The sequence below is a fragment of the Canis aureus genome, chromosome 29, assembly GCF_053574225.1.
Source record: "Canis aureus isolate CA01 chromosome 29, VMU_Caureus_v.1.0, whole genome shotgun sequence".
Taxonomy (NCBI): domain Eukaryota; kingdom Metazoa; phylum Chordata; class Mammalia; order Carnivora; family Canidae; genus Canis; species Canis aureus.
In genome coordinates, this window is record NC_135639.1 from 14171041 (window position 1) to 14195698 (window position 24658).

The window sequence follows — 24658 nt, forward strand, 5'->3', positions numbered from 1 at the left end:
TATGGTTGGAGAGAATTATAACCACACAAGAACATCCAAATTTTATTTTTTATCAAGTGATTCACCCATCTATTCATTCATTTATGTATACATATCATCACCTAATTAACCAAAAGGTTTCAGAATGAGAAAGCAATCTCAGAAATCATAAATAGTATCTTCGTTTTATTTATTTATTTATTTTTTTTTTTTATTTATTTTTATGATAGGCACACAGTGAGAGAGAGAGGCAGAGACACAGGCAGAGGGAGAAGCAGGGTCCATGCACCGGGAGCCCGACGTGGGACTCGATCCCGGGTCTCCAGGATCGCGCCCTGGGCCAAAGGCAGGCGCCAAACCGCTGCGCCATCCAGGGATCCCTAGTATCTTCGTTTTAGAGATGAACACACCAAGACCTAAAGGGGAGAAATGATTTATCCTAGTCCACACCATTAACTGATTCTAGGATCAGGACCAGACCTGAGATCCTCATATTCATAATTCCATGCTCCAGTCTCTATTTTAAGTTTTAAAATACTGTAGAAGCTCAAGAAGGAATAAACTTCTGTTTCTGAGATGGCAGAGAACATCATCTTGCACAGTTGTTACAAAATACTTTGTCCCAAATTCCATTTGTCTTCTGCATTTTGCTTTTTCCGTGTTGTGTGTTTTGGATTCCTTAGGCCTGTCTCCTTCTCTCTGTGATAACCAGTTTTCTGGTCTTGAAAATCCAAGAGCCTATGTCAGTGCTGACAAGAGAAACCTCTGTAAATAAGACAGAGATAATGTTGCATTTTCCCTTGAGCTTCAGAGAAAAAGCAAAGGGCACTGGGCATGATAAAAACGTTGTTAGTAAAACACTTGGAGTTAGGTAATGATGCTGTATTCTGTGAAAGTAACCCTGGTCCTGAAAAAGTTCTAACTCTGGTTAGTTGACTTAAATATGTTTTGTCGTGGAAATAAAATTGAAATTCCTGTTCTCCGGAAGCTATAAATACACATGTCTTTTCAGTTTTAAGCCAGAAGGGAATCACTAAACTTCCCTTTTCTTACACTTGCATGTGGAATAATGATTTGGATGGAGCTCTTCCTTAAACATAGAGCTTGAGTGTCTTGAATCCATGAAGAGTGTCCAGAAGCGTAGCCTACTGTTCTTTGAGCCATGAGTGCTCAAGTGGCATTCTCTTCCGCCACACACTCCAGTGTCTCTAGTCTTAAATTCTTTTTTAAACTTAAAAAAAAAATCTTATAAGTATGGGGTTTCCTGTGGTTGCTGAGAAATAGCAGACTAAAGCTTGCTAATTCCATCTGTTTTCGTGATCAACAGGCATAGTTCTGCCCTTGACTTAGGGCCACTGCCGTGTGTCCTGAGGTGAGCATGAGGTGAGCATGTTGGTCACACTCTAGGTGATGTCATCCTAAGTGTACTGGGCATGGCGTCTGGTTCCTCTGCCTGGGACCCTCAAGGGAATGATTGCCCCTCTGGTCACAGCACACAGTCAATAGATCCTTAATGGATAGATACGTGTGTGTGTGTGTGTGTGTGTGTGTGTAAGCAAAATTCTATTTCTCCGGGGTCGTAGCCACTGCAAACATGAAGTACATCAAATTCCAAAAACAGAATCACTTGTAACAATCTATGTGATGACCACAGAATTCATAAATGAAAGCTGGCTGACTTCTCTCTGCTATTGTCACTGCCACACGAGATCAATGAGCAGAGGGCGGAGGTGGGAAGAGCACCTTGCTCGCTTTGCTTCTCCCACACTCTGTGCTTTCTTCGATCGATCGCAGTGCTTGTCAGGATGTAGGATAAGCAAGCACTTCCTTTCCCGTGTCCTCCTTGGTGCTGTGCATAGCGAGGAGCAGGGGCTATCTTGTGCTTTTTGTATAACCTGGTTAACTTAGCACAATGCCCAACACCTGAGGATAATGGGAGGATAATTCAGTAAATGTCTGTTCAATGAAAGGAAAGTCTCTGAAAAGAAAGGAAAAATATGTGACTAGGTAAAGGCTAAATGTTTGTAAAGCGCAACTATAGAAAATAGGCTGCGCAAGGAAGAAAACCTTTGCCCCACATCTTTGGCTCAGTCGACCCAGACACTCAGCCTCTCATGTTGGAATGAAATAATAGAAACTCCACTCTCCTAAGCCTTAAATCACTTATAGCGGAACTTTTAGAGAAGCACACGTAAAATAAAAAGAAGCCCATCTGATGTTATGAGTATGTATTTGGGGGGTGGGGAGAGAAAGCATAACACAAACAGCACACCTATCACTTTTATTACACAATCCATAGAAAGTGAAGATTTACAAAATCTTTTTAGTCAAAAGGTTTATGAAAAAAGATTGATTTTCCCAACTGGAGGAGTAAAGACCCCAGGAGGGACATGAGTTTTTTATGTTTGTCTAACACGAGCTGAGGTTTTAAGAGACTGGGAAACAATAACTTGGCCTACGTTTCTGTTCCCGAGGCCCTGGGCTTGTTCTGGAGAGCTCCAGAGTCAACAAAACCCAAGGGCTCTGGGAAGCAGGGTAATAATTCCTATTACTGGTTGGATCTTACAAGCCTGGGGAGAGAGTCCCACAACTCAGCTGGGTATCTGAAGCTTCCTTAGCTTGTCTTTCTCGTCTACCTTCTCTCACCCCAGACAGAGTGCAGAGTTCGATGCCTCTTCTATAACTGGATCTTCACACAGCCATTTGCTGTTTCCTCCACTCTTCCCAGAGCACAAACTCTTGCCAGCAAACTTTTCTTCAGGCACTCTCTCCTCTTAGCCTATGCATTAATAACCAGATGTGCAGCCATCTGATATTCTCTTCTACCCACAACTCTCAGTGGTATAGCCCTTTCAACTATATAAGGTGCTAATACATTCACAACTCTTTATAAAGAGAGAGAGAGAGAGAGAGAGAGAGAGAGAGAGAAAGCATGAGTGAGTGAGAGAGAGCTACAAGTCGGGTGCAGAAATGGCCCATTCTGCAGGCCACGCAGGTGGGTGCTCAGATCCCTCTGCCCAGGAACCTGAGTCTCAGCATGTCTCTTAACATAAGAACTGGTTTACAGGAAATACACAGGATTGAGAAATGTGGGAAATGATACTAAGAGGGTTCCATCAGCTGAATGTGAGAAAATTTCCAGGATGGGTGGCTTGGTTTCTTTAATAACTGGTGTGTGAGAAGGGCAAGGAGGAACTGGTATAAATGAAACGAGATTTAGGGACAAGTCAATCAGAGGCAGTGTATGGATTTTGCTTGGCTCCCAGTTTAAATAAACTCACTGCCAAAAGACATTTTTCAGGCAATCTTGGAAGTTTTCTTTTTTCATTTTTTAACCCTTTATTTTTTTATTATTTTTTTAAATAATAAATTTATTTTTTATTGGTGTTCAATTTGCCAACATAGAGAATAACACCCAGTGCTCATCCCGTCAAGTGCCCCCCTCAGTGCCCGTCACACATTCACCCCCACCCCCCGCCCTCCTCCCCTTCCACCACCCCTAGTTCGTTTCCCAGAGTTAGGAGTCTTTATGTTCTGTCTCCCTTTCTGATATTTCCCACACATTTCTTCTCCCTTCCCTTATATTCCCTTTCACTATTATTTATATTCCCCAAATGAATGAGAACATACAATGTTTGTCTTTCTCCGATTGACTTACTTCACTCAGCATAAAAACAGCCTTAATTTAAGATGATATTAAGGAATCTTAAATCTAAGATTTTTTAATCTGAAGTTCATTTAAAAATGATTATTGTTGGGGGTGCCTGAGTGGCTCAGTCAGTTAAACATCTGACTCTTGACCTCAGCTCAAGTCTTGATATCAGGGTTGTAAATTCAGGTCCTTCATGGAACCTACTTTAAAGAAAAAGGATAATTATTAATCCTTTTTTTGAAGTATAAACGGAAGAAATAGTATTATGCTTAGCATAATACTATTAAAAATATATTAAAAATAATATTTCCAGGGGTGCCTGGTAGTTCAGTCAGTTGAACATTCATCTCTTGGTTTCAGCTCAGGTGGTGATCTCAGGGTTGTGAGATGGGCTCTCAGAGCCCTAAGTGAGGCTCTGTGCTCAGCATGGAAGCTGCTGGAGATTCTTTCCCCTCCCTCTGCTTCTCCTGCCCTCTTCTCTTTCAAAAATAAATAAATAAGTAAATACATACATACATACAATCTTTAAAAAAAATTATAGCAAAAATACCCACAACAAAAACATGGAGTGTCTGTTTGTGTCCATACTCATAGAACAGAATTGGCAAAATCTGAAAATTCTTAAACTGTTTGACAAGAACTCAGAGGTTCTATTTAACTAATTTCTCTGCTGCTGCAAATATTTCAAAATTTCTACAATAAAAAGTAAATAGCATTTTTCTTTTATTTTTATGTATATTTTTAAATATTTTATTTATTTATTCATGGGAGAAGCAGGCTCCATGCAGGAAGCCTAATGTGGGACTTAATCCGGGGACTCCGGGATCATGCCCTGAGCCAAAGGCAGACAGACGCTCAACCGCTGAGCCACCCAGGCGTCTTCTTTTAATTTTAAAAAGTAAGAGAGCAGGAGGTAGTCAATGACAGTGTTGAATTCTAATGAGGGATGGAACAAATGAGTAAAATCTCTGAATTAACTTAGTGATTGGTGGTCACTGGGAATGTTAGTGAGAGTTGTTCTGTGGTCAGATGGGAGTAGAGGGCAATTTAGCATTGAAAATATTTTTTTTTTACCCAGTGGAAGAGACTTAGACTTCTAAAAATCTAATGCAATGAAATGTTGCATATACAAAAGAAGGAGAATGTTACCAATAGGGCAATGTTCCCAAGAAAGCAGGAGATGGTGACAGCCAATGCATGGGGTGGGCATTGACCTTGGATGGGAACAGGGCTGCTTCCTTACTAGAAAAAGGATGGAATGAATGGATGCAGATGTAGGCAGCTGATAGACTTGATCAAAAAGAGAGGAGATTTGCTCTCTAATGACCTCTGTTTTTTTTGTACAAAGTAGAGGGAGAGTTCAGAGTAGGAGACCCCACAAAAAAATCCCACAAAAAAGTACGTAGAATTTCAGGACTGTTGATGGCTGACTTATAGTTACATCAGCCCTCCTGTGATGTGACCTTCTCGGTAGCACTCAACTGTTCAGGTGCTGGCCTAGAGAAAGGGATCATTGGGTGCTCTCAGGTAGAAGTTTTACTTAACAGGGTACAAAAAGAAAGAGAGAGAAAAGTGGTGTTTAGGCATTTTAGGCATTATTATTGACCTAATTACCATCCAGCTTAAGCTGGGTGTGAAAGGAAATTGGGTTGGTTGGTGGATTTAGAGAAACTAGATGGGTAATGGAAATAGATCAGAAGCCAGGATGTCTGAGAATGTCACTGGGGAGCCTGAAGGGACAGAGTTGTGATCAGAGAATGGGACGCTCATGCCAACAAGTTTGGAGCTGAGCATTTGGGGTGATATGATGACAAGACATCAGCAAATTACTGGCAATGAGGGGTGGAGGAGGCCTAATGGCTCACTCTCACCATAAATGGCAGACCATTCAAGGAGTAGAATTTCCTAACAGTCCTTGCTCCAACATCTGCTGCCTCCAAATACTAAGTTACTATAGTGCAGGGCACTCAGGGAGAAAGGACATCATTTTTTAGTGCTTTCTTAGGGAACAATACACAAGGAAAACAATGTCGTCATTCTAAACTTTCAGAACTCCCTTGCCTAGATACTCCATGCACAATTTTTCATTCCCGCAACATTCTTACAATGCAAAGAAGAAGAAAAAAAAGAACAGATAGTAAGATCTATGGAACAAAAAGTTTGTGTTTTATTAAAATAGGTTTCCAGAAGTTAATTGACTCTCATTTGTCTTTTTCAAGCTTAGAAAGAGCCAGCCAAGAGGCCTCTTGGGCAAGGAGGCAGGCCAGGACTCACAGAGCCTAATGCTGCTTCTTGATCCATAATTCTTCCCGCTGGTGGCCAAGCCCTTTTCCAAAAAATCCAGAAAGGCCGAGCAGAGAACAGTGCAGGGTCAGGACAGTTGCTTGCACAGGAAACTTTCCTGACCCCGGAGGCCTGGGGCTGACTCCACCACCAGGTTGCTGAGAAACTGGGGCTGCCATACTATCACTCAGGAGGACTCAGACCCTCCCACGGGGCTGCTCATGGGACCCCTGCTCCTGGGCGGGCCGAGGCCCAGGGTGGACAGGCCTACCAGACAGCAGACAATCAGCCAGATCATGCCAAAATATGTCCACATCTCCTTTCCTCCTTCCGTTGAGTCTCGTCCTCAAATGAGAAAGAGCCATGCCACTTGGATCTCCGATTTCTGCCCCAACACAAGCTCAAGAACATCCAGGGGCCTCTTCTTGAGGTTCATTTGGCAGCAGGGCACCAAGTAGAATCAAGAAAACTTCTGCAAAGGATCTGTCATCATTTCTTTTCAACAACATTTATAGTGCAGTGTTGTGGGCTAAACACTAAATCCATTAGAAAATAGAACAAATAAAAAGTCATCTTTGATTTGAACTGGATAAGGACAACTGGATTACAAAAAAATTGAAGCAAGGTTTTAAAAAATTGACATACTTAAATATTACAGTACAACTACCGCAAACACAAAGGGATAGTCAAGTGCTTTACAAATGAGACAGTGCCTTTAGGCAAAATGCAAATTTGTAATGGGGCTTTCAAGGCCCAGAGAGGAATAATTCTCTCAAGGCAGGGGTGCTTCTAGAGAAGGGGGCTGATGATCCTCAGGGCCTTTTGCTAACTGTTGGACAGTCACAGATAAGCCCCCCTTCACACATATCTGAAGACCAAGGAGCATCTTGGAAATACGAAAGTACACTCATCGGTTTTCATTATTAATACATAGACATATCAACCCACAGGGTTATCATCACCTACATAGCACGAACGGGAGCCATGATTGGTCTTAGCAGGATTTAACAACATCATAAATATTTTTTAAATCACTTCAGGACAATGATTATGCTACCTGGAGATATTCAATATGTACTTCAAGTACTCAACCAGACAGAGTCCAACTTTTACGCAGTGAATTTATACCATCACGCTTTGGCATCGCCTCCTCTCATTCAGGAAAATTCCAACAAGGCTTTATTTTGTCACCAATATCCAGATTCTAACAGTTACCATACTGTACCCTGTCCTAGGACTCAGTCTGTTTTCAAGGCACTTACAAAGTTTATCAATGAGAAAAACATTCTATATAGAAAACAGTAACAACTGTATTTTTCTATTTCATTCACCAAGGCCAAGTGTGGTTCAGATACCAACTAGAAGGAGATTCTTTCTTTCGCTGCTCCCATTAAACAAATCCATCAAGACTGTATCTGAGATTAGCATGGATTCAGGATCTGGGCAATATCGGGTCCCATAATGTCCTGGCTACAGAAAGTAGATCTGAAAAATTTTAAGGGGAATAAAAAGGATATTAATATGACTCTAGGAAGTAAAAGAGACATGGTTGATCTAGTTTAATGAGTATTATTTTATGAACACTTTTGCAAATATAATGTTGATTTCTTACATAAGTTTTCTTTGTAAGACTTCAAGATGTACAAATTTTTATACTAGTTGCAAATTTCAAATTAAGTTTTAAATACTATTAAAAATTTAGACTCTGTTTGAAAATACAAGAGAAAAAGTACTACTTACTCATATCCGTATTTTCCAGATATATCTGTCACCACTTCTGCTCCCAACTTATTCTGAGAACGTCCAAACAAATGTTCCTTCCAAATGAACTCCATATTTGTAACATTTCCAACATTAACGTCTGCATCAATTAATTTTGTATAAGTCATGCCTGGCTTAAGTGTTCCACTGTAAATAGAGAAAAAAAAAAAAGATTCATAAGCTCACACTGGGTATTCTTGATGCTGAAGTGAAGCCACATCTGTGTGTACCATGAAAAAGGGAGTTATATCTGCTGGCAGTTGCTTACAAGAGATTTAACCTTTTCGTCCACATCAATCAGCATCTTGGAATAGCAGGGTTCTGAAGCTTGAAAGGAAGGGTGAGGTAAATGGGAAGCCTGACTAGTTGATGTTGTGGAATATCTACAGAGGCATTATCTTGATTGGATCTCCACAATGAAAGGTCTTGGACGTGGCTTTATAGTATCAGAAACCAGATTTTACTGACACCCGGAAATGATCAAACTGTCAACGAGGAGCTAAATTCACAGAAAACTGATCTATCTGTTCACAATGGAGAAATGCTTTCTCTTTATTAACTGAAATGTCCTCCAACTCTCTCCCTGATAACTTCTTTATCTGGATGAAAAGAACTGTGTAACCAAAGTAGTTATCAAAAGATGTTTTGGTGAGCATGGCAATAAAACAGAGAAATGAGGCATAAAGCATCTCTTTTCCAAGGCAAAATTATACCAGATGTGATTTCCCAATTCCTGCTGGTTCCTTCTTCCATTGTTCATTGATTGTCTAGCTCCTCTCACTGGAAGAAAAGCTCCACCAGAACAGGACCTGTGGCTGTATTCCTAGCAATCAGAACAATTCTTGCCACACAGTGGGCATTTAAATGTTTGTTGAGTGAATGAATGAATGTTGCTATTTCTGGGGACTTATTCCATTCCATATAGAATTAATTGCTTTAATTACCAGAAGGCAATTTTCTTTCAGCTTCTTAGCGGTAATCTCCCTATTGCTCCCTGAACTGCCTTCACTCGGTGAACCTATTGTGCAGACCTTCATAACAGTGTCATTAGAAGCCCACATGACTAAAATATAATCCACAGGGAGGGGCCAGACTCTTGACGCCTGACTGAAAAATAGGAATAGAGAGCATGCAGATGCATTTATCTGACTTCATTTGGAGACGAGACATCTCCTGTGAATCGGAAATGCTGACTTATTCCTAAAACAGGATCAGATGGCTATGCACCAGGATGACAAACAGCTTCCTTACATATACGCAAAAGAAATGCAGGGATGTCAAAATATTCTTATACATTTTTAAAAATATTTTATTTATTTATTTGAGAGAGCACATGTGCCAGTGTAAGCACATGGGAGGAGCAGAGGGAAAAAAATCTCCAGCAGACTTCCCACTGAGTGTGGAGCCCCAAGTGGGGCTCCATCTCACGACACTGAAATCGTGACCTGAGCTGAAACCAAGAGTTGGATGCCCAACTGACTGAGCCTGACTCAGGCACCCCAAAATATTCTTACACATTTTTAGGAGGGTGGGAACTGCCTATTTGTTCCCACCTGTCCCAGGTCAGAGGCCTTTCTGCAAGGCTTAAATTGCCTAGCCTTAGGCAATATCCTGTGGGCCTCAGAGCCACAGGTATGGGATCCATTGATTGTTTTGAACTGCTCTCTGAGAACTAGCTTAATGGAGACATGAAGAACATGTGGAAATGAGATATTCTAGGACAGGGAAGGGTATTGGAACAGAGCAACAGCATGAGTGAAGCCGGGAAGAAAGGGAAGGATGAGATCTAGTCAATGCTGGGTCCTGCAATCAGGGTAATCTAGTTGAGCCGAAGCTGAAAAAGCCAGATGGTGGGAGACCAGGCTGGAAAGGCAGCTGGAGCATATGCACGAACCAGGGTCCAGAGGATCACAGACTGAACTGTTAGATCAGGCAGGTGCGCTGAGGGAAGGGGAGGTGCACAATTGGCCAGAATGATTAATCGAATGCATCCTTCGGCTGTCAAAATAATCACAGAAATCTCTTGTTTTTCATGCCTTTGCCTACTCTTTGAAGATGATGGAAAGCAAAGAGGCAAAAATCGAATCCATTCATTGGTTTGCAAAAAGGCAGCCTCTAATTGGTGTGCATAACGTTAATTCAGAAATGGATTCAGAATTAAACAACGTAAGTGGAATCTGATACAAAAATGCTAAGGGCGACCAAAGAAAAGAGAAAAGGGGACTTTAGCCAAAGGTACACAGTGAATGTCTCTGCTGAATTATTCCCACCTTTGACTATTCCAACATGTGTCCTATGTGGATGCTATTCAGACAGCTTATTAGAAATCTGGCTGTTTATATAAATGTTTTATTCCATAAGTAATTGGAACCTAAAACAAAATCTGTATAATGTTAATGGACTGGATTAACAATATCTGTTTATTGCCTGCTTGCTTTATTATCTGGATCTATAATTTTATGCCATCATTTTCTAACCTTTCTGTTTGTAGGTGGAGCCATAAAGAAAATAGAGCCTATGATTTCTATTTTATATCTGGAAAACCAGAAGCGAAAAGTCAAATATGTCATGACAGCCTGTGGCATTCTGCTTTGGGAAAAGATGGAGTTGATGAATGAGCCAGGCTGCCCGAGTGCCCAGCACTGTGCCACCTGCCACTCTCTAGTCTGGCACTGGCCTACCTGGCCATCACGAACTCTTCCATCTTGCCAGCTGTTCCACCTACACGGAGAAATATGCTCCCCTGAGTGACGTTGTTCCCATCAAGTTTGACAGATAATTTGTGCCTCCAACCTGGAAATGCAAGAAAAAAAATAAGAGAGAGAGAGAGAGAGAGAGAGAGAATGAGAGAAAATGAGGAGGTGAAAACATGAGAAAAGCATGACCTCCTGGGCACTTTGATGGGAACAAAACTTTCAGCCTTGAACAAGGTAGTTTGGGTTCACGAAAAAGTACAAGTTTATATAGCTTGCATGAATTTGGTTTAAAACTACATTTAAAAATACATATAAATGTATGTTTTCATTTTACAAAAGTAAATAGTGTCACGATAGTCTTTAAAGAAAATTCTTTAATTTTTCAAAGCATTTTTATGACTTTTTAAAGTGGAAGTATGTGTTTTCTTTCTTCTACTACATTTGTATTCTGCAGCACACATACTTTGCACAGCCAGGTTTTTATTGGCTCTGGTTTGGCAGCTAATCCAGAATAAATCTAGAAAACCTATCAGGCAAGAGGGCCTGTGCTTTTATAATGAGAGGCAAAGAGAGTTGCCCCTTCCTCTCTCGCTCGCTCTCTCTATGTGCTCAGAATACCCAGTTAGCACAGGCCTGGGATAGCACAAATCCTAACAGAAGAAATCTCTTGCAAGTGGCCAAGTGTCACTTTGAAAAATCTGGAACGAAACAGATCTTTTACTGTGAATTCTGAAATTGTTGTATGTTTAATAACACGTTGAACAAAACCGCAATTCTTCCTAAAATTGTTTGAAAAATGTCTGAAAGGGGAAAATATCTACCAGAGAGCATTTTCAATTCCTGAGTTAATCGTTGCCAGAGTTCTCCTTCCCTCCTCAGCCTACCTCACTGCCCCCCCTCCACTGAAACCCCTCTCCCCAGACTCCCCGTGATGGAATTGGTGCTTCATCCCATGAGCTCTCGGGCTCTATCTCATCTGACTTCTTAGCATATTTGGTGCAGTGTATGCGTCCTTCCCTTCCTCATGTGTCTTTTTTTCATGACTCCTTTTACTGCTCTCCACACCTGTTTCCCTTGTCCGTCTGAAACAGATGGAGATTTTCCTCAGTCTCCTTTGCAGGCTCTCTCTCTCTGCTCCCTTCTCCTTTGATTCACATTTTTTGGGTAATTACATCATCCACCTGCGCAGCCCTGATTGCTGTCTACACACAGGTATACGTCTCACATCTTTATCTGTAGATCACATCAGTAGCCCATATCTCTGACTGCCTTGTGGGAATGCCCATCCCCCATCCCAAGGCATCTCAAAACCTGCTAAGTTAGAAACCAAGCCCATCAACTTCCTCCAAGCCAGCCTTTCTTCCTGTGTTATCAAGTTCAGCGAATGGAACATCAGTCACCTAGCCAGAATCATTCTTGACTTCTCGACTCTCTGCATCCCTCAAATCCATTCACCAGGTTCCATTTTGCTTCTATCAGCCAACCATGTCTGCACTTTCTCCTTGTCTCCTACCTTTCTGTCTAGCTTTATTGAGATGTAAACATTGTGTAGGTGTACATCGTGATATACCTATAACAATATATTGTGAAATGATTAGTACTATAAGGTTAGTTAACATACCCATCACGTTACATGGTGGTGAGGCAACACTTGTCATAACAGGTCATTCTGCCTCCATCTTGTCTCCTTCTAATTCGTGCAGCAACTAGAATGACTTTTTAAGAAACCAGCCTGATAATCTTAAGACCTTTCAGGCTTTCCATGGGCTTACAGATAAAGTCCGAGCTCCCCACATGACACATGATTTCATTATTTGACTTAATTTACTTCTCCTGCCTCATCTCATATTACTCTCTTCCTGGTCTCCACAGTCCTGATAAGGTGTTCTTCTCTCAGATTCAGCTCTCTCTTGCCTCTAGGCACTGATGTGTGCAGTTCCTTCTGTCTGGAATGCTCTCATTTCCTTCTCCTACGGACTCATCTTTCAGGAATCTACTTAGAAATCACCTTCCCTCAGAAAGCTCCATTGACTTGTGGCAGTCCCTCCTTTGCATGTCTCCTAGCAGAACATTTATGACCTGGGATTGAAACTCCCCACTAGTCTAAACTCACTGTCTTGCTCCTCACTGCATCCTCAGAGTCTGGCCCAATGCCCCATCATTTAGTAGACACTCAGTAAAAACTGTTGAATTTTTAAAGATAAGTACCTTAAAGCATTACAATAAAATAGAGCTACAATACTTACGGGCAAACGGGGAAAGAGTCCCTGTGTTTAAAAAATAATATGATCTATTAGGTTGCATATTTTTGAGGTGAAATCTATCAGCAAAATGACCCATTGTTGGGCAACCTTCTTTGGGACAATGGAAGCAATTTCCCTGATAAAGAAAATAGGAGGTAGTTAGAAACGTAATTAGAAATGTTGATCTTCGATAAACTCTTTACATTATTAAACTACAATAAAGCTTTGAAATTTAAATAAAGCATATGCATTTAAAAATGACTAAGTTGCCCGACTGTTAAAAAAATAAAAATAAAAACAACCGAGAGGGGAAAAATAGCCTCTTAGAAAAATGAGTAAATGCTATGAATAGATAATCCACAGAAGAGGAAAGTCAAATAGTCGATAACTATGTAAAAAGATGCTCAATATTACTAGTTGACAGGAATGTGCTAATTAAAACAACATACAATTTTATACTCAGCAGATTTGCAAAAATAAAAACAATCTGCAACATCAAGTAGTGGTGAAGACATGTGTAGGATTCTCATTTGCTCCTGATGGGAATGTAAATAGACAGACATTGCAGACAGCAATTTGGTAATGTCTAATAAAGACAGAAGTGTGGGGCCCCTGGGTGGCTCAGTCGGGTATGTGTCTGACTCCTGATTTCAGCTCAGGTCATGAACTAGGGGTCATGGGATCAAGCTCTGTGTCAAGCTCTACTTGTCCTTCTCCCCTCTGCTCCTTTCCCTGCTTGCACTCTCTCTCTTTCTAAGTGAATAAAATCTTTAAAAAAAAAAAAGACAGAAATGCACATAAGCTTTGACAATTTCACTTGTATTACATGACATAAACAAACTTCTGCACAAGCACACTAGCAGACATACAGAAGTGTTTACTGCAGAACTGTTTTTAATAACAAAAACTGCAAACAACCAAAATGCTTATTGGTAGAGAAATGAATAAATACATTGTGACTGATGCCTATAAAATAAATACATTAGATTTACATATATCAATGTAGATCTCAAATTTATAAAATTGAACAACAACAAAAAAGCAAATTCAGAAAGATACAGTATAATACTATTTATCTGATACATTTAGGATTCATTTCAAACCCTGCCTCGGGGGAGGGTGTGAAGGGAATGAAAGGTAGTTCAGTTTGAACTGTATATTTTAAAATCTAAAGCGACACTAACAAAATGTTAACTTTAAAAAATATGGGTAGCTGTGTTTGAATATTTGTTATTTTAGGTTTTGAACAGATTCATAAACCATGAACATTTAGGCTAGGATTATAGTAAAATATCCCATGTAAAACTCTATTTTTAACAAAGAAAAAATTTGTAATAATAATAAAAGGGCTCATATTTATTAAATGCTTACCACATGCCAGGCATTTTTAAGCACTTTACGTGCATTTAACTAATTAATCCTCACAAGCTCGTTATTATTGCAGTGCTTTTAGCCTCCCTATCTAACAGATGAGGAAACCAAATGTGGAACAGTTAAACAATTTGTCCGATGATGGGTGTCTAGTAAATGAGGGGACACGGATGTGAATTGGACAGTCTGGTTCTAGAATTCCTACTTCATCTTATTTTATTTTATTTATTTTATTTTATTTTATTTTATTTTATTTTATTTTATTCTGTTCTATTTATTTCATTTCACTTCCTTTTTATGGCTGTTTGGGTAGAAGCACAATAGAACACGTCAAGGAAATTGATGCAATGTTCTCTAGATTGTAGCCAGACTTAGCATCCACGTGGCACAGGAGCCTAAGCTTCTCCCATTTCGCAAATTGTGCCCCATTATCTCTGAATATACTGTGATTCTGAGGGCCTCTCCTACCTGCCTTCAGTGTAAGTGCCAAGATCCTCTTTAGCCACACAGAGCAGCATCTGGGGCTGGAAGGAGGAAGAGGCGTAGAAGGAGGTTATTGGGGAAGTGCTAGTGTTTGGCTGCCAAGCTTCCTGAGCATGGCAGGTCACCAGGCCATGCTGTGAGTAAGAACAACTGGCTCCAGAGATGGAGAAGTTGGCCTGAGGGCATCGAGTCACCTTGCTGTGTAAGAGGGGGGAAATGCTTATTCTTGTCCCGACCCTGCACTTATTCACAAAGTGCTATTACTTACAATACACTTGAGCTGGAGACCCCACATTTTTCTACCCTCATAAAACAGGGAATTAGGTCTGTAAAGCATAAGAAGGAAAATCTTTCCACTTCCCACTACAAAATAGATTTTCTTTCTCCTTTTCATAGTGATAACCAAATGAAAAATACATTTAGCTCAGATCTGGCACCGCGTGCTTTATGACTCAAGCAAAATCAGATTTGGTATTTTATCCTTTATTGATCTGTGTGGAACTCCTGTGAGCTATCCATGCCTTAGTTCTGCTCTGTATAAATAATTAAATTTTAATAAAATAATTTTCATGTTCCAAGTAAATAGTAATATGTTTGGTTGTAGCTATTGATTGGTTCAGGCTTCTTGGGGCATCTTTGAAGATGACATTTAAAATATATACACAGAAAAATGTTTGCTCTGGACTTATGCCTGTTACACAGTAGCATCTAATTACTGCATAACAAATGGCCTCAAAAGCAAAATTGGATATAATCTTCAAAAGAGCTGAAACAACCAGAATACAAATAGTTGGTTTAGTTATTTAAAGCCTTCAGCAATCCAGCTACAGTTCAGTACTCTGCACAGAGGAAGAATCTATTATTTCCCAAAATGGCAGATGCATTTTTTTTTTTTTTTGCCACATACTCAAAGCACTAGTTTTTAGTTGGCTGATCATGGTCCAAAAAATTACTTATTAATTAAATTCCACTGCAAAATACTTTACTTACCACTTTAAACGATTTGTAGGATCTACAAGGATAAGCAATAAATGCATCAGGATTAAGAATGCTCTCAGTATAAAAGCGATGACTTCGGGCATGGTTGCACTCAAAGAAAGAAACCACCTCTGTGAAAACAATTTCCAATAATTGATTGATACCAATAAACCTATTAACCAATAACTAATAGTATGAACCATTTCTCAGATAAGTGACTTTAAAAAACCTAGGAGGTCTAGATAGCCAGGTCTTGTGTGTAGACTTGGACACCACACAACGTTTATCACTATCACATATCATTTTCTTTGCACCAAATAATTCTTTGTGTGAATCTCAAGGGACATTCAAACAGGGTAAATAAACAAATGCAAAGCAAATGACTCTGTTCTGATACTAATATCTTCAACACTTCCTGGATCTTTGACTTAGGGCTTTAAAGCACTTAGAGCTTTTTCAATATCTTGTGCATACAGCATTTCTACCTTAGACCAATTAGTTCTCTGTCTCCCTGTTTCTGCAGGAAGACTGAACTCCCTCCTATTTGATCACAAAACAGCAACATTAACCAATGCACACTTTCAACTGAGCTTCAAGGTGTGACAAGTGAGAGGTATTATAAACAATGCTAAAGATAAGATAGTTTTGTCATTGTCAGGCATGCTATTTTTGCCACTAATAGTTTGGCTTATTGCAATAATAAATAAGATAGATCTAAATACATTTTTGCATTCTGAAGTTATCATAGTATTCTAGTCATTTATGCTATTTATCTCGTATAGCAACATCTTTGATGTCTGCCATAGAATATTCTTTCAATGCCCTACACAGCTCATTTGATTTTTGAGAAACTAGATTTTGTTTTAGTATGTGTGGTAGATCATTATACTATCAGAGTGACCTCTAATGAATCACTGTTTTTAAGTTCTTATCCCTTGGCAATAACAGATTATCTTTCCTCCCTTCAAGAGCCGGGAGCCTTTTTTTTTTTTCCCCACTCCCCTACCCAAGTCTGGATTATAAACTAGGCCTGTGACTTGCTTTGGCCAACAGAACATGGAGGAATTGACTTTGGGCAAGTTTAGGTCCTCAGAGTCTTAAAAGACTTTCTAGCATCCACTCTCGCTTTCTTAGAATCCAGCTTGTCTGGTTAAGAAATCCTGTTTAACTGGCTGGGAAGAAAGGCCCTGAAGGATAACAGGCCACTTCACAAGGAGAACCAAGACCACAGACGTGGAACACCATGCTGAACCCTCTCACCCAGCTTAGTCTGGCGCAGCTCCCAACTGGATGCCATCACATGACTCACATTTCACAACAAAGTCTCTGCAGAACTCTGATTGCATCTTGAACCTCAGAACAATGGGCAATACCATTGTTCTTGTAAGCCATGATGGTTTGTCATCCATTAGATAACTTAGACAGGGTAACTTCAGAAAGCAGAGATCAATAATTGGCATCATCTTTTTTTTTTTTTTTTAAATGAGGACATCTCTTACATCAGGTCTCTTTATATTCAGATTTATATTCACAATTAATTGTAATGTAGACAAGATGGTTCATTAGCATATAGGGAAATATAAATTTTAAAGTAAATGATTTCTTAGTAATAAATATAATGTAAAATAGAATATCTTAATGTCTTCAAACTCATCTAAACCATAAAATGAATGATACATACACTTTAAATAGAGTTGTAGGAAGTTTTATGTCTTAAAATGATAGTTTACGATCAATGTATTTTACTTGAATTAATTCTTTAAGAATTTCAAACATTCTGTGTATGTACATAGTTATATAAAGAAATTTATGATCTATATTTTATCCTAATAGAAAGGATTTTAAGTCATAACATAGAAAGTAAGAAGAGAAATAAGTTTTATAATAGGTCTTATTGGAATGAATTTTGTTCATCTCTTCTAGGTGGAATTGGCTTTCTCATTTTGAGTATCTGTAATTTACCAGTTATTGTTTCTTTTCTTCAATAGGCATCGCAAACAGATACTTCTAATCACATTTACTTTACAGAACAGATATTAAAACTTTGCAATTTGTCTCTAGAGGAGAGGAAATTCCAGCTACTCTCAATGTCATTATCTGTGTATCTTCTCACTACAGCAGCCAATTGGAAGATCCAATAATTACACCGTCAAGATATTCTGACCATGTGGAATCAGATGGTGAGATATTTAGGGTCATCCATTTATTACCATATCACCATACATTATATTATTATGTATTTATGTATTATGTATTATACGTTTCACTATTTACATCATGATGATATGTAGATCCAGAGAATAATGAAATTCCCAAATAATAACTTTTGGTGTCTTATTACCAGGGCTCTATAGATAGTATTGTCATTGGAAACTATTATAAAGGGTTAAATACTGTTTGTTTAATTTGTGATTAATGTGTGATCCATAGTGATTCTGTTAAAAAGTAAGTCAAACCGTATCTCTCTTCTGCTCCAAATCCTCCCATGTCTCCCATCTCACTTGAGTAAAAGCTGAAATCTTTACTGTGGTCCATAAAGCCCTGTATTATCTCCCTCTGCCTCTTCTCTAACTGCATGCCTACTACTCTCTCCTTTAAATTCACTCCAGCCACAGTAGGCTCCTCACTGCCATGAACTTCCCAGGTAGGCTCCTGTCCCAGGCCCTTTACACTGGCTGCCCCCAACCACTGGCCTGGAATGCCTTTTTCCCAGGTAGCCACCTGGCTAATTCCTTAAGGTCATCTTCTCAGTAGGAACTCCCTGGCCACCCTATCAAAAATCTCCTTTCATCACTCAACCCCCATTATCACCAACACTTCATATTTCACTCTATGCTTTGTCTTCTTACTGTATTATTGTTTTTCCAGCAAATTAGAATATTAGCTCCATTATGGAGGGTTTTTTGTTGTTGTTTTTTGTTTTTTTGTTTTTCTAGTAGACAATGATTTTATTGCTTGAGTACATAGCCAAATTTATGCGACCAGGGCAGAGGCTGTGGATGACTCATATTTCCAATTGGGGGGGAGGACTCGTTTGGTCTTATAATATCGAGCCAATTGGTGAATACGGCTCTCAGTCAGAATCAGTCGGAATTTGGCATCCTTATTCTTTCTGTTCCTCTCAAGATGCTTTCAAACAGCAACAGCTTTCTTAATCAAATGGTACAGATCCTCAGGGAGATCAGGTGCAAGTCCCTTGGACTTAAGAGTTCTCAAGATTTTATTGCCTGTCACAAAACGTACTTGTGCAACACCATGGGAGTCTCTCAGGATCACACCAATCTGCGAGGGAGTCAGACCCTTCTTGGCCAGTATGGAGGTTTGTTTTTGTTTTGTTTTGTTTTGTTTGTCTTTTGTATTCATTCCTACATCTACTGTTCCCAGAATAATGCCTGGCACATAGTAGGCACTCAATACATCTTGCAGAATGAATGAACATATCCTCCTTGTTTATATTGAGTGACTACAATATGCTAGATATTCGGATAGGCTCTGGGGATACGAAGATAACTAAGACACAGACCCTGATCTTGCAGAGCTCACAACTGGTGGGAGCTTTCTACATGTGACTGTGTTTTGCACTACCATATATTTTTATATTATATTATGTGCAAAAGAGTATGGATCCTGTCCAAGGCAGGAGCCAAGTGAATGTTATAGTAGCCAGCTTTATATTTTAGGAAGCATTTACCTTCCTTGTAAGCACTGAAATCAAAGCTAAATAAAGGTGTAATTAAGTCTTCACATCCTGGCATGTGCTTCCCTCCGTTAGGGTAAAAGTCAAGGTGACCACAAGCATTAATAGTTCCGGCACCTGAAATAGATAAAAACAGGATAAATTCTTCTAAAATTCTTTTCCATGCTTCAGTGTAGTTTCCGTTTGTATTAAAAACTTACCAAACTCAAAGAGCAATCGAACTGCATTTGTATGAATAACATCAACAAAGTTGGCATCTGAGGGGTCCAGCCTAACTTCATTTGGAGTATTATGGAAATATGGCCCGGCTGGGTCCAATCCTGGGAAAAAGCATAAACGCCCATTAAACCAAGACATGTTCTATACAAGAACACATTCATAGTGTGGTTATTTTGGAAGATAGATGGTGAGGGCAAGGTATTCTTTCCTTTATGATTTATATAGGTCCAACACCACCCAAGACAAATTACAGACACATAAATTGAGTACATACATGCAGGTCTATACATTACAATGTCAGATTCCTATATACAAGTAAGGCTGTGTCCAGACAGTGTCAAAACAAGTAACAAGGCCAGAAAAAAAAATCAAATTCTAGGGTCTGTACACAGATTACCATATACATAATTAAGGTTATGGATTGCAGATGATCTCAAAAGTAATATCTATATACAAAAATATAGATAAAAGTAAAAGATAAGAGTTCTTCAATATGTAAACATCAATCGACAAAGCAGTACACTTAAACTTAGTTTTCAGCTATGGCTCACTTATTTCCACTTCATTCCATTACAAATGAAAAGCCTGATACCCAGTGAAGCGAAGTGACTTGATAAGGTCACCATATATTGGAGGCAAAATGGACTAAAAGCCCAAATGTCTAGACCTTCAGCCGACTGTCTCATTTTCAGACATCTAATAAAGATAAAGGTAAGACACCTAGAGGTCTCCAGGATGTTATGACCATTCACATGTCCATTCATTTTTCACATTTGACAATTATTTTTCAAGCGCTATTATTAGGTTCAGCATTTGGGTACAAGGAATAAGGCCTAGTCTTGTGCTTAAGGAGGTTTCTGTTTGATGGGGAAAGCACCTTGATCCAGTGCACTCGGTGCAGAGACAGAGGTAAGCATAGGTATTATGCAAGCATAGGGAAGCAACAAGGAAAACAGTCTTAGAAAATTGGGGCATGCTTCTGCTGGAGATGGGAAATGCGAGTGGAGACCTGAGGAACCAGAAGAGTCAGCCAGGGTAAAGAGGGGTCAGCAGCATGCCAGGGGTGAGAAAGAGACTCTTCGAGGCCTGCAGGTGAGACAGTTAAGCACTTCTGGGAAACTGTAACTGGTGTTCAAGGGCTGATGTACAGAGTTTTAGAATTGGATGGAAGAGAAAGATAGCATCATAAGCAGGAGCCACATGTAATCTGAACCATGCAAAACGGTTTGGGTTGCTCTTGCGAAGCAAGAATGCGAAGCTCTTACAAGTTTGCAAAAGGGGAGATTTACATTTTAGCAAAATCCCTCTGCTTTAAAGTGGAGACTGGATCCCAGAGTGGAGAGGACTCAGAGCAGGGTGGCAGCTGACCCCTGTGGAAATGTGGTAGGAGTGAGAAGTGAATGTTTGTGCACCAGGCTTACAAGACACAACAGTCAGAGAATCAATCTTCAACTCCAGGAAGTTTGTTTGGTTGTTTAGTGTGTAGTCACTGATTGACTGCAAACTTCTGATGAGGTCAAGAGCCCTGAAGAGATGCATCCAAATATAGGAGACACACCTCAGACTCTATTGATCAGAGGACAGGCAAACAGCAGGGAAGTGGGGTCCTGCATTTGTGCTTCTAGGATGTCTCAGGAGGAAAAGCAACAGAAGGTTCAACTTATGCATGTCCTAAAACCTATCATTTAATTTCGCTTTTAACTGATTTTTTGATAAAGCTACTATCTCTTTCTTGAAATTTTAGTTCTTTGTTATTCAAGGAACATGACTGTTCAAAAACCAACCAATTACAAGGAATATAGATTGCAACATCCAAATAATAGCAATCTTCAGACTTTCAGAGAGCCTCTAAAAATGTATTGTTTTCTATTTACTCAATGGGATAATTCACTCGGAAGGAAAAATTGGGAGTTGATAGTATATGATTTTTGAAGTCAAAATTGAGAAAAACAAAATCTTCACAAATTTATGGTAACCCTGCACAATTTTTAATACATGAACAGCAATGTTCCTCCCTTTCATTTATGGCTGAAATGCTTACAGGCCGTTCAGGCCCCAGGAACTCCCATCTTCACAAATGCCCATTTCTCCTTTTCCCTGTGCTTGAAAACTTAGAGCAAAGGGGGATTTTTGCTACCTAGCAACTTCAGAATAAAAACACAATTTTATGGTACCAGAGAAGAAAGGTGGCAGTCGGCTGGCATTGGGGTTGGGATTTGGGAGCTGGGAGAAAGAGGATGCTTTCAGCAGGAAAAGTCTGCTATACCAAGAGGCTGCAGAGGCAAAGCATTCTGCATGTAATTTGGAGTTCTGAACTCTTTTTAGAAAAAAATACTTCAAGTTCAAATTTGAATTTAAAACATAGGTATAGGGCAGCCCCCATGGCACAGCGATTTAACGCCGCCTGCAGCCTGGGGTGTGATCCTGGAGACCCGGGATCGAGTCCCACGTCGGGCTCCCTGCATGGAGCCTGCTTCTCCCTCTGCCTGTGTCTCTGCCTCTCTCTCTCTCTCTCTCTCTGTATCTCTGTGAATAAATAAATAAATAAATATTTAAAAATAATAATAAAATTCTTAAAAAAAATAAAGCATAGGTATATGTGTGTAGATATGTCCACAGAACTACAGTTTGTTGTTTTAAACAATAGGAAATGTGCACCTACTATGTGCCAGGCTTGGGGAGGGGTGGTGGTAAGGGAGATTTTCTTAGTAGTTCATAGTCTATCAAAATAAACAGATGAATGAATATATATATATATACACACACACATATATATATATAACCATGCAATACAAGAGTTGCATTTTTGGATACAATAGAAGCATATTTCAAAGGATATGGGAAGTACAGAGAATTAACTCTGCCTGAGGAAGGCAGCTTTAGAATAAATCTTGAAAGATGAACAGTGGCCTTTTAGGGCAAGGGGCAGTAACATTGCCAAGACACAGAAATATGAAAAACCATGATGAAACATAAACCATTTATGTGAGAATTTAGAAGCTTTGGGCAATGGAAAGTTCCAGCAGTGAGTGACGTGGCCTGTGTTTGGAAACATGATGACTTGGTGTGGCACTTGTGGGGGTTTGGGCTGGGGGACTAGCCAGGAGTGGCCAAACCCAGGCAAGTGATTAAGAGGGCCTGAGCTGGGACTGTGGCCAGGGACAGACAGGCGCAAAGCAGACAGGAGGCCTGGTACCTGTTGACTGAATGTTGGTTGGGGATGCAGAGGAGAGAGAGGCCAGCCCAACTTGTTGATATTGGAGCTGATATTTTGGTCTCCATCCATCTGACTCAATTGGTTTGGAAGTCGGAATACAGGGAAGGGATATGAATAATTGATCATTCTCGAAAATCTAATTCACAGTGAATGCTAATTCATAGTATATATACTTGACTCTCTGCAATATTTATTTATTTATTTGAGAGAGAGAGAGAGCGAGAGAGAGAGCGCACCAGCAGGGGGAGGGGCAGAGAGAGAGGGAGAAGCAGGCTCCCACCTGAGAAGGGAGCCTGACGTGGGACTTGATTCCAGGACCCTAGGATCGTGACTGGAGCCCAAGGCAGACACTTACCCCGCTCAGCCACCGAGGCGCCCCTGCAATGAATTTTTAGACTTAACAGTATATTCATGGATAACATTAAACACTTTAGCAACTGGAACAGCATGGCACAGTCCTTAAACCAGTTCCACATAGCCAGCATCCGCTGTGAGTGGCGACCCAGATGTGTCAAGGACATCCTTCCGGCACCATCAGCGTGGCTCTGTTGCATTCTTTGTATTAGAAGTATGGAGTTGCAAAGCCTGGCATGCACCACAATTCCTCAGCCATCCTGTACCGGTGGGTGGTCAGCTTCTATTACTTTGCTGCCATGGATAATGCCACAGTGAACATTCTGTAGAATTGTAGATCTACACCCTCCGGCTTTGAAAACACTTCTACGTTTCGTTGGATTTCATTTTCTCCTACCTAACATTTGCCTCCTCTACTTAATTTGGCACTGCAGATAATTGATTTTGAGTGTAGACCAATGTGTAAGCAAATTCAAGGCGGGCTTACCAGTTATTCTTCCAAGGCCTGGTACCCTTGACCCAGCTTCCCCAGCCAGATGTGCTCCCACGCTGTGGCCAATCAAGTGAACTTTAGAAGGAGAATATCCAAATTTTTTCTGATAGGATTTTTAAAGGAAAACAGAACAAATATTTTTAGAAGACCAGGAAAAATGGCTTAAATGTTCTTGACATATGCTTGACATGTTTGTCCCTCTCATATACAGGATGGGGACTAGTCAACGGACAAAGTGACCCCCACATCCCCCCTTGTCTGGCTGAAGGAGAAAGCACCAGGCAGGCTTGGAGGAATGCCTCCTGTCAGGATCTTCTCCCTGTGCTAAGGGGCCTCAGGGTCCTCAGGAATAGAACAGCCCAGCCACTGCCTCCGTGGCTTCCAGCCCATGCCCATTCTTCTGGAGACCCAGCACACTTCAAACACAGGTCAAGTATAGTCGTGCCCAGGCTGGTACCCATCTTACCTGTGTCCATCTCCTCCAGTTGAGGGCAACTCTACACATGTCTGGGTTGACTTCGGTTTTCAAAGAGGAGTTTTCAAGAATATTCACAAAATGACTATATGCTTAAGAGTTCACACACACACACACACACAACTTAAAGAGGAAAATAAGAGCAAGCATTTTTAAGTTTCATCTAAGCTTTGAGTTCTCTTGATGAGAACAGTGAAAATCAAGCAGTTGCCTTCACTTGGATGAATTTGTCATTTGATCAAATGTTCCGCCTTTTTCCCCACCAGTAATAACAATATTATGTGCTGCTTTTTAAAGAGTGTTTTCAAAAAAAAAAAAAAAAAAGTATTTTCACTCATTTACACATCAATGGCTGCCCAGGATGTCTCCTGGTCATTAGGAGACCCTTTCCTCCATTGCTGCCATCCTTTTATTATTTTTCCTTTTCTCTTTTCTTTTCTTTTCTTTTCTTTCTTTACTTTTCTTTTCTTTTCTTTTCTTTTCTTTCTTTTCTTTTCTTTTAAATTTAAATTTAAATTCAATTTGCCAACATATAGTATAACATCCATGCTCATCACCTCACGAGCCTGCCTTAATGCCAGTCACCCCGTTACCCCATCCCCCACCCACCTCCCCTTCTGCAACCCTTTGTTTCCCAGAGTCAGGACCCCTTTTAATCTCTGCTTTCTTTCTGTCTTTCTTCCTTTATGGCCTGGTATCTGAGATCAGCCCTCTTCCCCCTTCTCCTCCTCTGTCCCCATTGATTCACTGAACATGT

The 24658-nt window shown here is 40.1% G+C and overlaps 1 protein-coding gene across 1 annotated transcript in view; it reads right to left on the reverse strand.

The window, feature by feature from the left end:
* Window positions 1-5776: 5776 nt before the first annotated feature.
* Window positions 5777-24658, reverse strand: part of PNLIPRP3 (pancreatic lipase related protein 3) — a 28328-nt gene continuing 9446 nt past the window's right edge. The window contains exons 5-12 of the mRNA XM_077877042.1: window positions 23421-23529; window positions 19344-19463; window positions 19138-19260; window positions 15459-15577; window positions 12618-12750; window positions 10357-10468; window positions 7655-7822; window positions 5777-7399 (exon numbers count right to left, since the gene is read on the reverse strand). Coding sequence (XP_077733168.1) covers window positions 7336-7399; window positions 7655-7822; window positions 10357-10468; window positions 12618-12750; window positions 15459-15577; window positions 19138-19260; window positions 19344-19463; window positions 23421-23529 — 948 coding nt within the window. The 3' untranslated portion in view covers window positions 5777-7335. The remainder of the gene's footprint in view (window positions 7400-7654; window positions 7823-10356; window positions 10469-12617; window positions 12751-15458; window positions 15578-19137; window positions 19261-19343; window positions 19464-23420; window positions 23530-24658) is intronic.